This window comes from Anolis sagrei, chromosome 5 (assembly GCF_037176765.1).
Source record: "Anolis sagrei isolate rAnoSag1 chromosome 5, rAnoSag1.mat, whole genome shotgun sequence".
Taxonomy (NCBI): domain Eukaryota; kingdom Metazoa; phylum Chordata; class Lepidosauria; order Squamata; family Dactyloidae; genus Anolis; species Anolis sagrei.
The window spans coordinates 82,147,529-82,163,625 of record NC_090025.1 but is presented as its reverse complement, the minus strand read 5'-3'; the positions used below and the strand labels follow the sequence as shown (position 1 = coordinate 82,163,625).

The 16,097-nt window shown below is 39.4% G+C and overlaps 1 protein-coding gene across 2 annotated transcripts in view; it reads right to left on the bottom strand.

Annotated features, from left to right (window-relative positions):
- Positions 1-16,097, bottom strand: part of LRRK2 (leucine rich repeat kinase 2) — a 158,627-nt gene that overhangs the window by 25,746 nt on the left and 116,784 nt on the right. For both annotated transcript variants that reach the window (XM_067468805.1, XM_067468806.1), the window contains exons 41-43: positions 15,635-15,795; positions 13,012-13,182; positions 3,657-3,757 (exon numbers count right to left, since the gene is read on the bottom strand). In XM_067468805.1, coding sequence (XP_067324906.1) covers positions 3,657-3,757; positions 13,012-13,182; positions 15,635-15,795 — 433 coding nt within the window. The remainder of the gene's footprint in view (positions 1-3,656; positions 3,758-13,011; positions 13,183-15,634; positions 15,796-16,097) is intronic.

The following is a 16,097-nucleotide window of genomic DNA, read 5'->3' as shown; positions in this document are numbered from 1 at the left end:
GGCCTGATAGGTGTATTTTGTCCAAATTTGGTGTCAATTCACCCAATGGTTTTTGAGTTACGTTAATCCCACAGACGAACATTACGTTTTTATTTATATAGATATTTTTTGATCACCAAAATGGCAAAATGTGCAGTAAGATCATTACAGTGACAAAACCCAAATGGTCTCTCCAGGAATTTGCTGGGATGTTCGGAAGAATTCTATGGTGTGCTTGGAAGTCACGTAATTTAATGGTGTTTTATTATATCCACACTTAACAATAACTGTAGTCCTCCCAAATGTAAGATGTGAGGGTCTTTCTGTAATGAACTGAATCTACACTGCCATATAATCCAGTATCTGATCTCAAATTATCTGCTTTGAACTGGATTATATGGCAGTGTAGATTCATATAATCCCGTTCAAAGCAGATAACCTGGGATCAGATACTGGATTACATGGCAGTCTGGTTCCAGCCATAGTTTCAAGTCTAGGTTTTTGCCTCCATTATAACTAAAACGTATTCGGAAGTTCTTTGCTTCAGTTTTTGCTTATTGTATTTGTTGAGCTGTTCAGATAAAAACAAATGATTAAGCTTCACTATCATTTGTTGACATTTCAAATGTTTGTCAGGTTCACGCAACACGGAAAACCGTGGCTCATTGAAATGAAGGTTCACCTTCCAGTCTTGTCCTTGGAACCATGGCGGAGGAAACAGATTGTATAAGCCTGCTGTTCACAATGATTCATCATTATTATGCTAAAGTCAAGCTAAGAACAATGTGGTTCTCCACATGTGTTTCCACTGCAACTATCAACAGCCTCAGCAGTGAATCTGTTGATGGGGCTCTTGAGACCTGCAGTTGGAAAAACTGAAGGACTGCATGATTCACCATCTTTCACTAAAGTACAGTAAAACACTGCAGGAGACCTCTTCTAATATTAGACTGATGCCCACACATTATGTAACATTAATTAGCCCAATTTAATGATATATTGCATAAATGGAAATCTCAGAAAAGGAACTTTATCTCCATAATTATGTATACATTGGTTTATAAGCACAGACCAATCTTATATAAGCTTACTTGGAAGTAATTTCCATTCACTACATATAAATATCCTTAAGATGAAACTTAAATGCCATCTTTTACTCATTTATTTTTGACAATGGATTATGTCACCTAAGGCCCCTTCTACATTGCCATATAAAATCCAGATTATCTGCTCTGAACTGGATTATATGGCAGTGTACACCAGCATTTCTCAACCTGCCATCAGGACCCCTAGGGGGGTGTTACAGTAAGTTGTAGCAGGATCAAGTGTGGGTGTGTGTTGGAGAAAAACCGTATGATGGTAATTATTATGTGCAGCTGGTAATGTAGGTCAACCAGTAATCTTGGACCACACCCGCACCGAGTCCTTCGGGAGATGTTTGCGGGGTACAAATAAAGATAATAATAATAATAACAACAATAATAATAATCTATATATATAAAAATGCTCTGTGCATAATGAGTACCTTAAAAACAAAAGAACCAATGAACGAAATCACACCAAATGTGTCAACAAAACGTCTCACAACACAAGGAGTGACCATCACTCAAAAAATTATGATTTTGTCATTTGGGAGTTGTAGGTGCTGGGATTTATAGTTCAACTATAATCAAAGAGCATTCTGAACTCTACCAACGATGGAATTGAACCAAACTTGGCACACAGAACTCCCCTGAACAACAGAAAACACTAGAAGGGTTTGGTGGGCATTGACCTTAAGTTTTGGAGTTGTAGTTCAACCAACATCTAGAGAGCACTGTGGACTCAAACAATGAAGGATCTGGACCAAACTCTACACGAATACTCAATATGCCCAAATGTGAACACTGGTGGAGTTTGGGAAAATAGAATCTTGACATTTGGGAGTTGTAGTTGCTTGGATTTATAGTTCACCTACAATCAAAGAACATTCTGAACCCCACTAATGATAGAATTGGGCCAAACCCCCCACACAGAACCCCCACAGTGGGCCACAGTAACGCGTGGCAAGGAACGGCTAATAATAATAATAATATAACTGTATGGGTTTTTAGAATACAGTTCTGGAGAGCTTTTTCTCTGAGATCTATGCTCAAATGCTCTGCTCTGAGGAGCAGGTTGGAGAGAAGCCGTTATGCTGCTCTAAAGGAGGCTATGGTGGAATAGCTGTTCACTCAAAGTTTATGTTTTGCTTTTTCATTTGACTTAAGATGAAGATGCCTTATTTTGTGTTACTTACAAAGACTCTGTAACTTTCTTGTACTGTTTGTTTTTTGTATGCAACAATACAAGTTTGCATTTCATCTCTGCTATTAAGAGTAAAGATTTTTCTGTTCATTTCTACTCTTGTCTGTGTGTCTTGTGCATGGGACGTGGCTAAGATCCGCTTGCTGCACAACAGGGGGGTCATGAGGGGGTGTCAAAGGGGTCGCTGAAGACCATCAGAAAACACAGTATTTTCTGTTGGTCATGGGGGTTCTGTGTGGGAAATTTGGCACAATTATATTGTTGGTAGGGTTCAGAATGCTCTTTGATTGTAGGTGAACTATAGATCTCAGCAACTATAACTCCCAAATAGCAAAATCAATCCCCCCAACCCCACCATTATTCCAGTTTGTGCCAAATTTAGAACAGTGAATGTAAATACAGCCTGCATATCAGATATTTACATTACGATTCATAACAGTAGCAAAATTATAGTTATGAAGTATGAACAAAAATAATGTTATGGTTGGGGGTCACCACAACATGAGGAACTGTATGAAGGGGTCATGGCATTAGGAAGGTTGAGAAACATTGGTGTAGACTGTATTGTCGAAGGCTTTCATGGCCAGAATCACTGGGTTGTTATAGGTTTTTTCGGGCTATATGGCCATGTTCTAAAGGCAGGCGAAACGTTGGGAGAAAATGCCTTTAGAACATTTATTTATTTATTTACTTCATTTATATACCGCTTTTCTCAGCCCTTAGGCGATTCAAAGCAGTTAACAACAGCAAAATTCAATGCAAATCATCATAAAACGATTGTGGGACAGTTAAAACAATAGCATCATCAACAATTAAACATCAATATAACAATCATTAGCGTCTCATCAGTAAAATCAGAATCCAATCTCATCATCTGTTAATCCTGCTTAATTGAATGCTTGTTCGAACAGCCAGGTCTTCACTTTCCTCCGAAACGCCAATAGGGATGAGGCCGATCTGATATCTATAGGAAGGGTGTTCAACAGCTGAGGGGCCACCACTGAGAAGGCCCTGTCTCTCGTTCCCGCCAGGCGCGCCTGTGATGCAGGCGGGACTGAGAGCAGGGCCTCCCCAGATGATCTTAATGTCCTAGTTGGTTCATAGGAGGAGATGCATTCGGAGAGGAAAGTAGGGCCAGAACATGGCCATATAGCCTGAAAAAACCTACAACAACTCATTAGTGTAGACTCATATCATTCAGTTCAAAGCAGATAATGTGGATTATATGGCAGTGTAGAAGGACCCTAAGTGGCATTCCTGAAACGGAGACTATTTAAACATGTGAAATTCATGTACTCAGAAACAGGTTATCTAAGTATGATGGCCTTTTTAAATATGATTTACAATAAATACAGCAAGTAGAGAGGAGAGAAAAAAACACTTGAATATACCTGTGCTGAAGTAGGTCTTTCCTGAGGATTTTCTTTCAAACATTTCTTAATTAAATCTTCAACTTCTGGCCAGGGAGAGCAGTTATACTCTTTGACAGGATCTAGAATGTAATTTTCTTGGGTTCAATTGATGCAACACAATAACATAGGCTGCTATTAAGTGTAGTAGACTTTTCTCTTACAAGAGTCCCTTCAGTTACAGGAGTTTAACATAACGTCTATGCAAGATTAAAAATACCAGGAAGAGGGTCACCTACTTCCTGATCATTAGAACCACAACAAAATCATACTGTACTTTTGCAGAACAGGCTGGAGAGAGCAGTGATGCCTTGAACAGCATCATTCCTCGCTTACAATGGTATTCCAGGAAAAAAATAACCTTAAGACGAGAATGGAAAATTTCCTAGAGAGGTATTTTCTCTTGTAAAAAAAGTGTTTTCTAAAATATGGAATTGCTGTGTGAATACACAGCAGTCCCAGCTTCATGAGACAGGAAGCATTTGTGATCACTTGCCCAAGGAGTATTCCAAAAACATGCCCTTGCTCCCACTGTATTTCCCTTCGGCTGCAGGTATCCTTCACTCCTAACCAGGCCTGTAGCGAGGGGGTGGTTTTAGGGGTTCAACCCCCCCCCCCTGAAATGTTTCAGATTTTTTTTAAAAAACTGGTTTACTCATGAATTTTAACTGGTTAACCCAATCCCCATGCTAAGTCTATGAGATGCAAAAAAATTAAGAGTCCCTCCAGAACTGCAAGCACTATCTCAAGCAAATATTGACAATTTATTCACTGTCATTACTTGCAGCAATAGCCAATGTAGTGAAGCAACCAAGTTGGGGGTATGTGTGTTGAATGCTCTCATTAAGGAGGCCAGACTTGGTGGAGGTGGTTGACAGGGGCGGAGCTGCAGGCTATTGAAGGCTGCTCTGCCACCTAGAGTCATAGAATCAAAGAGTTGGAAGAGACCTCATGGGCCATCCAGTCCAACCCCATTCTGCCAAGAAGCAGGAATATTGCATTCAAATCACCCCTGACAAATGGCCATCCAGCCTCTGCTTAAAAGCTTCCAAAGAAGGAGCCTCCACCACACTCCGGGGCAGAGAGTTCCACTGCTGAACGGCTCTCACAGTCAGGAAGTTCTTCCTAATGTTCAGATGGAATCTCCTCTCTTGTAGTTTGAAGCCATTGTTCCGCGTCCTAGTCTCCAAGGAAGCAGAAAACAAGCTTGCTCCCTCCTCCCTGTGGCTTCCTCTCACATATTTATACATGGCTATCATATCCCCTCTCAGCCTTCTCTTCTTCAGGCTAAACATGCCCAGTTCCCTAAGCTGCTCCTCATAGGGCTTGTTCTCCAGACCCTTGATCATTTTAGTCGCCCTCCTCTGGACACATTCCCTGCTGTGCTCTTGGCTTCAGCGTGAGCTAGGAGGCAGGTTTCAACCCCCCCCCCCCCCGAAATTTTCAACCCTCCCTGAAATTTTCAAACCCTCTCCCCTCCCCAAAATTTTCAACCCCCCCCCCGCCGCCGAAATTGTCAACCCTCCCCGAAAATTTTTTCTGGCTACGGCCCTGCTCCTAACCCCTTCAAAAGTGGAGGATCTACTATATTGCAAAGCCATCTACTATATTTTCAGAACTTAGACAGGGTGCTGATATGGGTCCAAGCACTTCAGATACTAAACATTACTGTATATACTCAATACAAGACAACCCAAATATAAGCTGAGGAACCGAATTTTATCGCAAAAAAATGGGAAAACGTATTGACTCGAGTATAAACCAAGGGTGGAAAATGCAGTAACTACTGGTAAATTTCAAAAATAAAAATAGATACCAATAAAATTACATTGATTGTGGCATCAGTAGGTTAAATGTTTTTTAATATTTATGTAAAACTGTAAGATACGACTGTCCAACTCTGATTAAACCATTGTTCTAACCTTATTCAATGTAAATGTGCTTACATATCCTTCCAATAATAATAAAAAGAGTAAAATAATAAATGTAAGATTTTATTTTTGTCGTGTCAGGAGCAACCGCTCCTGTTGTGAGAGAATTGGCCATCTGCAAGGACGTTGCCCAGGGGACACCTGGATGATTTTTGATGTTTTATCATCCTTGTGGGAGGCTTCTCTCATGTCCCCGCATGAGGAGCTGGAGCTAATAGAGGGAGCTCATCCGCCTCTCCCAGGAAAATAATGGAAACATAATAATAACAGTAATAATAGAGTAAAATAATAAATGTAACATAATAATAATAGAGTAAAATAATGGAAATGTAATAATAACAGTAATAATAGAATAAAATAATATATGTAATAATAACAATAATAATAGAGTAAACTAATAAATGTGATAATAATAATAATACAGTAAAATAATAAATGTAATAAAATAATAATAGAGTAAAATAATGGAAATGTAATAATAATAAATAGAGTAAAATAATAAATAACTGGGTATAAACTGAGTGGGGCTTTTTCAGCCTAAAAAAGAGCTGAAAAACTCAGCTTATACTTGAGTATGTTTGGTAATTTGAATTACCAATTGTAACACGTTGGCTCAAATGCTACATGAATTCTAATCAAAACATGGCATTATACTTTTAGTAGGATCTGTAACTTGTTTTTCTTCAGTGTAAATGGCAATTGTTTACTTGGGAATTCCTTTCACCTTTTATTGAGATCAGTTTCCATCATACAGAATCAATGACAGAGGCCCTACAACGAAATTCTCTTCCTCCAAATTCACATTGTGTTCCATGGCTCATTTCATATGACAGAGACATTAAACAAGGGAAAATAATACTATTGAACAAAATGAGCACATTGGTGAAATTCAGATTGGACTCAGTTTGCTCTGTAACCTAGAAGGTAAACTCACAAACAAACTCAGCTTCCTTGTGAGCTCAGCCCCAGAGCAAATCAGGGAAAGTTGAGCAGACGTCAGGACAGGGAATGCAACCAAAGATCCTAAGATGATGTCAGCTATTTGAGCTTCCAAAATAGATCTCATCTGCTAGAACTGGTCAGAAGAATTTGTTCATGTCTTTTCAACTGACCCGTCTGTCAATATGTTCGAAGTTTGCCCATGCCATCCATATGTGTTTTTTTTGTTTTTTGGGGGGTTTTTTTTGGCGTGTCAGGAGTGACTTGATAAACTGCAAGTCACTTCTGATGTGAGAGAATTGGCCGTCTGCAAGGACATTGCCCAGGGGACGCCTGGATGATTTTGATGTTTTTATCATCCTTGTGATAAAAACATCAAAATCATCCAGGCGTCCCCTGGGCAATGTCCTTGCAGCAGATCACAGGAGCTGTCTTCATAGACCTGTCAGCAGCCTATGATACTGTGAACCACCGCCTCCTCCTGAGGAAAATGTATAATATCACAAAGGACTACCACCTCACCCGCCTCATAGGAAACTTGTTACAAAACAGGAGCTTTTTTGTTGAGTTCCAGGGTCAGAGAAGCAGATGGCGGAAACAGAAGAACGGCCTGCCTCAGGGGAGCGTGCTTGCCCCATCAATGTTCAAGATTTACACAAATGACCAGCCACTGCCAGAAGGGACAGAGAGTTTCATCTACGCTGATGATCGTGCCATTACTGCTCAAGCAGGGAGCTTTGAGATGGTTGAACAGAAGCTCTCTGAAGCTCTAGGTGCTCTTACTGCCTATTACAGGGAAAACCAACTGATCCCCAACCCATCTAAAACACAGACATGTGCCTTTCATCTCAAGAACAGACAAGCATCCCGAGCTCTGAAGATCACCTGGGAAGGAATCCCACTGGAGCATTGCAGCGCACCGAAATATCTGGGAGTCACTCTGGACCGTGCTCTTACCTACAAGAAGCACTGCCTGAACATCAAGCAAAAAGTGGGTGCTAGAAACAATATCATACGAAAGCTTACTGGCACAACCTGGGGATCACAACCAGATACAGTGAAGACATCTGCCCTTGCGCTGTGCTACTCTGCTGCTGAGTATGCATGCCCAGTGTGGAACACATCTCACCACACTAAAGCAGTGGATGTGGCTCTTAATGAGACATGCCGCATTATCACAGGGTGCCTGCGCCCTACACCACTGAAAAAATTACACTGTCTAGCCGGTATTGCACCACCTGACATCCGCCGGGAAGTAGCAGCCAATAGTGAAAGGACCAAGGCAGAGACATCTCCAGCCCATCCCCTGTTTGGGTATCAGCCAGCACGTCAACGACTTAAATCTAGAAATAGTTTTCTAAGATCTACAGAGACACTCACTGGAACACCTCAGCAAGCGAGAGCCCAAAAGTGGCAGGCCCAAACCCAGAACCTCAACCAATGGCTGATACCCAATGAGAGACTCCCTCCTGGGCACACAGAGGACTGGGCGACCTGGAAGGCACTGAACAGACTGCGCTCTGGCACCACGAGATGCAGAGCCAACCTTCAGAAATGGGGCTACAAAGTGGAATCCTCGACATGTGAGTGTGGAGAGGAGCAAACCACTGACCACCTGCTGCAATGCACCCTGAGCCCTGCCACATGCACAAGGGAGGACCTTCTTGCAGCAACACCAGAGGCACTCCAAGTGGCCAGATACTGGTCAAAGGACATTTAATCAACTCTCATACTCACAAATTTTGTAATCTGCTTGTTTGCTTTGTTCTGTTAGAAATGTAATATAATTTGACTGGTTGTTCTGACACGACAAATACATAAATAAATAAATCATCCTTGTGGGAGGCTTCTTTCATGTCCCCGCATGAGGAGCTGGAGCTGATAGAGGGAGCTCATCCACCTCTTCCCGGATTCGAACCTGCAACCTGTTGGTCTTCAGTCCTGTCGGCCCAGGGGTTTAACCCACTGCGCCACCGGGGGCTCATGCCATCCATATGTGTGTGTGTATAGACACACACACACACATTTATATATAATATTTATATATAGTACACATATTTGTATATATAATATAGAATATTATACATAAACCTTGGGGCTCCACCAGAAAATGTTGCTTCAAAAAGGGCTCTGCAGCTAAAAAGATTTGAGAGTTCCTGATTTAGGGCCATCTTTCCATTGAGAACACAACAAATATAAGATCTTCAATGGAAGCTCTTCTCCATGTTTCACCTGTAATAAGAAATTCAATGTGCAGATTTGAAAAATGTAAAATTAATATGATGTGTAGGAATGACTGGAAGAATTGAAGGATGTATGGATGCAGTTAATAATTTTGGGAATACCAGTAAATATTAAGGCCTGCAATAACTAACTACCTGCTTGCTGGACTGTGATTAAAACCTGCTAATAAGAAGTGAAAAGTAAACTCTGATAAGAACGGTGACAATGGTTCTTTCAAGTTCAGGAAATGTTTGCAGCATTCCTTATGTTAAGAAGAAAGTCAATGTAAGGCTAAAACCAATCAAGAAGAGTCAACATCTGGCCAAGAAACTGAGATGGAGCCAGGATGGAAAATGTCTATCATTAATTTACAACTTTGGGATTAGATCAACAGAATATTCCTATAAAAGACTCAGTCTAATAATGCTCAAAGTGTGGCTGAGTAGTCTATTCCACCCGCTATGCTCTGCTCCATGGGAAGGAGAGAGATAGTGTACCTATGGATAGTGGCAGATTTGCAAGGGAGCAATCTGGTCACTTTGGGGCTTCTTTCTCAAGGGAAGAGGAAGAAGTGCGCTTTTGGAGTCTTACATTTTGTGCAGGGAGTCAGGTTCTGCTGTATGGAAAACAGAAATCTGGTCCTTGGCACTGTTCTTAGGGAAAGAGGTTTTGGCATTTCGGCGTTTTGAAGTTTTGGCATTATGGAACTATGCATTGGCAGGCTGCAGGAAAGCAGGGTCTGGCCTAACAGGTGCTTCTCCACGGAGGGAGAAAATGATATGGTAATGTTTTGGATGCATGTCGATGAATGCGTGTACATGTGATGTGAATGTTGAGTGAAAATGTAATTCCCCTTCGTTTGTTTGTTAACCATGTAATTGTAAATCCAATGTAGTTGCATAGAATCTGTATGTCTGTATGTCCAATGTAATTCTTTACCTAAATGTTTTCTGTAATCTGATATACCTTCTCACACTGGAAATTGCAATAAAAGGGAACCTATACTTTAAAGCCATTGAAAAGTCATTCATGACACACGAAAAGAAGAGTTACATTTGTTGGGAATGTGAAAGGGGTCTTTCCCAAAACTTAGGTGAGTTTACTTTTTTGCACAGGAATTCCCCAAATAATCCAGCCAATACAGGTAGTGGATCTCCTACTGGTGCTCCAAATAGTATGGGAATTCTCCTGCTATAATCCTTAGATATTTCTTTTTTGAAAAAAAAATTGAGGGTTTTTCTTAAACATACACGGGGGACATAAAATAACAATAAAAATGATAAAAAGAAAAGTGGAATCTCCAGGATAAAGACAGGCAAATGGGGGTATTTCTTCAATGTTTCTCAGTATTATTTTGTAAATAAGCAATATTAATTTTATGTGTTATTGGTATTAGTTGCCTTGGACACTTAGTGAGGAAAAGTGGGCTATGGGGATATATAAACCCATTTTCCTACTTCCAATAGACCTCACTACCTCTGAAGATGCCTGCCATAGATGCAGGTGAAACGTCAGGAGAAAATGCCTCTAGAACATGGCCATATAGCCCGGAAAAACCTACAACAACCCAGTGATTCCGGCCATGACAGCCTTCGACAATACAAAGTGGGCTATAGAAGTTTAAGTCATACATAAAATTTAAAAAACCTTACAAAATATAAATGTAGGTATTGAAACCCCATCTGTGCACCCCACTATAATAAACATTTTCCATAGAAACAGCTACAAAGTGTTTAGAGCAGGGGTCCTCAAACTAAGGCCCGGGGGCTGGATACGGCCCTCCAAGGTCATTTACCCGGCCCTCGCTCAGGGTTAACCTAAGTCTGAAATGATTTGAAAGCACACAACAATAACAACAATCCTATCTCACCATTCAAAAGCAGGCCCACACTTCCCACTGAAATAGTAATGTTTATATTTGTTAAAATTGTTCTTCATTTTAATTATTGTATTTTATTCTCGAAGGCTTTCATGGCCGGAATCACTGGGTTGTTGAAGGTTTTTCAGGCTATATGGCCATGTTCTAGAGGCATTCTCTCCTGATGTTTCGCCTGTATCTATGGCAAGCATCCTCAGAGGTAGGAAACTAGGAAAAAGGGTTTATATATCTGTGGAATGACCAGGGTGGGACAAAGGATTTTTTGTTGAGAGGTGATTAATGTCCTTGTTCGTTTCCTCTCTGTTGTTGTGCTGTTCTAATTTTAGAGTTTTTTTTAATACTGGTAGCCAGATTTTGTTCATTTTCATGGTTTCCTCCTTTCTGTTGAAATTGTCCACATGCTTGTGTATTTCAATGGCTTCTCTGTGTAGTCTGACATGGTGGTTGTTGGAGTGATCCAGCATTTCTGTGTTCTTAAATAATATGCTGTGTCCAGGTTGGTTCATCAGATGCTCTGCTATGGCTGACTTCTCTGGTTGAAGTAGTCTGGAGTGCCTTTCATGTTCCTTGATTCATGTCTGGGAGCTTCATTTGGTGGTCCCTCCAACAACCACCATGTCAGACTACATAGAGAAGCCATTGAAATCCACAACCATGTGGACAATTTCAACAGAAAGGAGGAAACCATGAAAATGAACAAAATCTGGCTACTAGGCTTGTTTGATCAAGAAAAAAATTGGTTCTAAACTCGCTTTGTTTCCAGGGGGCACCAGCGTTTCAAATTTCTGAGGACTTCCGAAATTTAAGATTTCAAAATTTCAAAATTTACGAAATTTCGTTAATTACGAATCAATTCGTTAATGGCAGACACGATTGCGCAATGCGCTAAAAACACCTCCAAACGGAACAGGGGGAACTTCTGAAATTCAGGATGAAATTAAAATACATTAAGTTAGTAAAAATACAAATGAAAATCACTTAAAATTAATAAAATCATAAAATAATAAAATAAATCATAAAATAATAAAATAAGTAATAAGATAATAAAATATCTCCAGGAGGAGGAGGAGGAGGAGGAGGAGGATGGGGAGGAAAGGCAACGCTGGCACCTTTTCTCTCCTTCTTTCCCGTCTTAATAATTACGAAATAATTACGAAATAATTACGAAATAATTACGAAAATTTGGAAAAATTGTTTCGATTCTTAATTACTCTTCACACTATTCCTGCATGGCTCGATATTGGATCGTAAGCTAATTTAAATACGAATTAATAACGACTTTAGAAACTAACGAACACGATCAAACAAGCCTACAGGCTACCAGTATTAAAAAACTCTAAAATTAGAACAGCACAACAACAGAGAGGAAACAAACACGGACATCTAATCACCTCTCAACAAAAGATTGCTCCAGGCACTGCCAGGCAATCAAATGCTAATCAAGGTGGTCAGTTGAAACATTCACACCTAGTTCCAGCAGACAAGAGTCCTTTGTGTCCCCCCCCCCCCCCCCGGTCATTCCACAGATATATAAACCCTTTTTCCTAGTTCCAACAGACCTCACTACCTCTGAGGATGCTCGCCACAGATGCAGGCGAAACGTCAGGAGAAATGCCCTCTAGAACATGGCCATATAGCCCGAAAAAACCTACAACAACCCAATTATTATATTGTTTTAAAGTGTTTTTTTGCACGACAAATAAGGTATGCTCAGTGTGCATAGGAATTCATTCATATTTTTTTCAAATTATAATCCGGCCTTCCAACAGTTTGAGGCACTGTGACCTGGTCCTCTGTTTAAAAAGTTTGAGGACCCCTGGTTTAGAGTATATACTGCTTTCCTAAAAAAAAAAACATTCATTATAAGATACATATGATTAGATTGATAAATAAATAGAACTATAAATATAAACTATAAATAGAAACTAAATAGAACTATAAGAAATAAATCAAGGCATAACTATTTCCTTTAAAGTGGAATAAGCTGAACTCAAATAAGCAGTACTAACACAAGCATTCAATCATTACTCCCTAAGTATTCAAAAAATGGTGCCTTGCTTCTTTACACTGTGGCCTATGCGGTTTCTAAAATTATTTCATTAAAATCCTAAGGGAAACAATATGCAAAATCTCCACATGCCATCACTGGTTTAGTAGAATGTTATACACTCAGTTTTATTCGAATTGTATTTACTGAGCTGGAAATGCTTCAAGATACTGTTTCTTGACCATCTGAAATTTTTATTTCACTGCAATCATCTGCTTTTGTGTGATATAAAAGGGAAACATTTCCAAGTTAGCATTACCCCAGGTTATTAATAACTACTGCATCCATACATTAAATACTTGGGAAAAGATAAGATACCTGGCAACTTTCCATGGATAGCAAGTTCATCAAATTCATTCGGAAATTTCATGCCTTCCAATATCCTCCCACCAGCTGTTAAAATGTCATACAAGAGCAAGCCAAATGAATAAATATCAGCTTGCTGATTGTAAATAACATTCCCCCGTGCAACTTCTGGTGCTCTAAATCCTAAAGCAGAAAACAAAACAAAACAACAAAACAACACATTGTTAATTGTTATGCTTCTTGCTGGGCAGATAGATCCTGTATTTGCTTTAGAAATCTTAACCATGAATTTTAAACTCATGTATAATATTTTAATATTTGTTCTCAATATTTTATTATATGTATTTCATATACATATGTTTTAATGGGCTGTGGCTAGGATGTTGTACTATTAATTTTAATGCCAGTTAGTAATATGTTTCATTGATTTTAATTGGGATCGGTTTTTATTTTTGGGATGTGCTGTTTTTATGTGAACTGATATTGTCATAGTCTAATATGTTGATATGATTTTACCTATATTCTATGTGGTTATAGTGCTTGTATGTGCTTTCGTAAGCCGCCCTGAGTCCTTTTTGGGAGATGATGGTGGGGTATAAATAAAGTTTATTATTATTATTATTATTATTAATAAATATAATAATATATTTTGGACAGTGTTTTATGATGATGTGTTTTAACTATGTTGTGACCCGCATCAAGCTGCATGGAGAGGCAAGTAAAATACTATTTTACTTGCCTCTCCGAACATATCTCCTGTTCGGACGGATGGTAATGAATTGTGATAGCTTTTGGACGACTTGGCTTTATGTAATTATATGATTGCTTTTAATGTATTTTATGTATTAATGTGTTTTATGTTGTGATGTTTTAAACTACTGTTTTTGAATTATGTTGTAAACCGTCCTGAGTCCCTCTCTAGAGGTCGAGAAGACCGGTATATAAAAGTTCTAAATAAATAAATAAAGAATAAATACAAACCATCACAAAGCTTAAGATCATCAGGAGAGGCCCTGCTCTCGATCCCACCACTTTCACAAACGTGGTTGGTGGGGACAAGAGACAGGGCCTTCTTGGCAGTGGCCCCCAGCTGTGGAACTCTCTCCCTGAGGACATCAGATTGGCCACCTCCCTCCTGTACTTTAGAAGACAATTGAAGACTTGGCTTTGGGACCAGGTGTTCGATTCATGGACAGCGGCAATTGAAAAGAAACTTAGGTTTTCTGTGACACTGGATTTGGTTTTAATTGGCATGTTTAACTTATTGTTTAATGAATTGTATAATGTGTTTTTATTTATTTTAATGTTTTAAATGTATTTTTGATTGTTTATATGTTGATAGCATCATATGATGCTTGTGTGGGGCCGCCCTGAGTCCCCTTTTGGGGGGAGAAGGGTAGGGTAGAAATGCATGAAATAATAATAATAATAATAATAATAATAATAATAATAAAGACTGGCACAAGCCAATCAAGGTGGTCCCAGCGGTGATCGGCACACTGGGTGCAGTGCCTAAAGACCTTGGCCTGCACTTAAACAATCGGACTATGAGATCGGATTACGTTTTTATCTTGGAAACGAAATGATTTGCTTTTACTAATGGTCTTAATTGATATGTAAATGCTTTTAAATGTTTTAAATGTTTTATGATGTTGTTGGCGCTGAACTGTTGCCTTGTGAACCGCCTCGAGTCGCCTGCGGGATGAGAGGGGCGGTATAAAAATAAACACAATCGGTGCTGACAAAATTACTATTTGTCAGCTGCAAAAGGCCACCCTACTGGGATCTGCATGCATTATTCACCGATACATCACATAGCCCTAGACACTTGGAAAGTGTCCAACGTGTGATCCAGCATAGTGATCTTGTTTGCTGTGTACTAATCTTATTATGTTTCAAATAATAATAAAGCCAAGTACAGTAGAAACTCAACGACAAGAACATAAAAATACTATTTATGGATCACATGAGGCATGACTTTGTGGAAGGTAATTATGCAATAAATATTATAGACTAGTTCAGAAGAATATTCTCTTCATATCAAACGAAAGAGATAAGTAAATTCCCGAAAGGCTTCTGCACTGACTCCACAATGTAATAAGGGGCAGTGACGGAAACCACAGACAGAAGTTGAAAGAGCTTAAGTAGAAAATGTTGGTTAAAAGAGAAAAGGAGCAGGAGTAAATATAGTTTTCCAGTAATGGTTAAGATTGCAATTCTCAGCATTCCTCATCATTAAGGCTGATGGGACTTGCAACCCAATATTTGCTAGGTGCCACAATTTCACTCTTGGAATGGAACTTCTCCTGACCTTTTCTCAACCTATTATTACAACTCTGTCTTCATCAGTTAACATGATCAATAACCGCTGCTGGTTGCGATGATGACAACTGTAATCCATCATATTGGAAAATATATAGTTGAGGAAAGCTGTCTTATTTGTAAGGGCAGAAAGTGAAGACTCTTGAGAACCTTTTCTCCTTTGAAATGAAGGAGAGAATCAGGCTGGTCAGTGTCCATGGGGTTTCTACATTTTACTGTTTAGGTTTCTCGCACATGTCATCCATATAGTCTTGGTGGCAGAAAGATTCCCGAGATTCCTTCATATGAACAAATATTATGAAGTCTTTCATACCTGGTGTGCCTTCAGAGGTTTTTATTCCCATCCTGCAACAATACTGGGCAATACCGTAATCAGCAATCTTTGCAATGACAGCTGAATTAGGATACAGTGTAAAGAGCAGCACATTATGGGGTTTCAAATCACGGTAGATGATCATCGCTGAATGAAGGTATCTATAAGAAAATAATCCATATTATAGGGGAAATTTAATGATTTTGCCATAAATATGTTGGAAACCGCTTTGAGTCCATCACCTCCACCCCCACCCCCACCCCGGAGCAAGGAAAACGGTATACAAGTGAAGTAAGTAAATAAAATAAATAAAATGCAAATGGGATGTACATATTAGAGTAGTATCAATCCATGACTGGACTTAATGTCAGGGGACTACCTTTACCTATCAATCCCCACCTTCTTTATCAAGTGAAATAAAATAGATAATTCCAATGCTTGCAACATTCTCACATTTAGAATA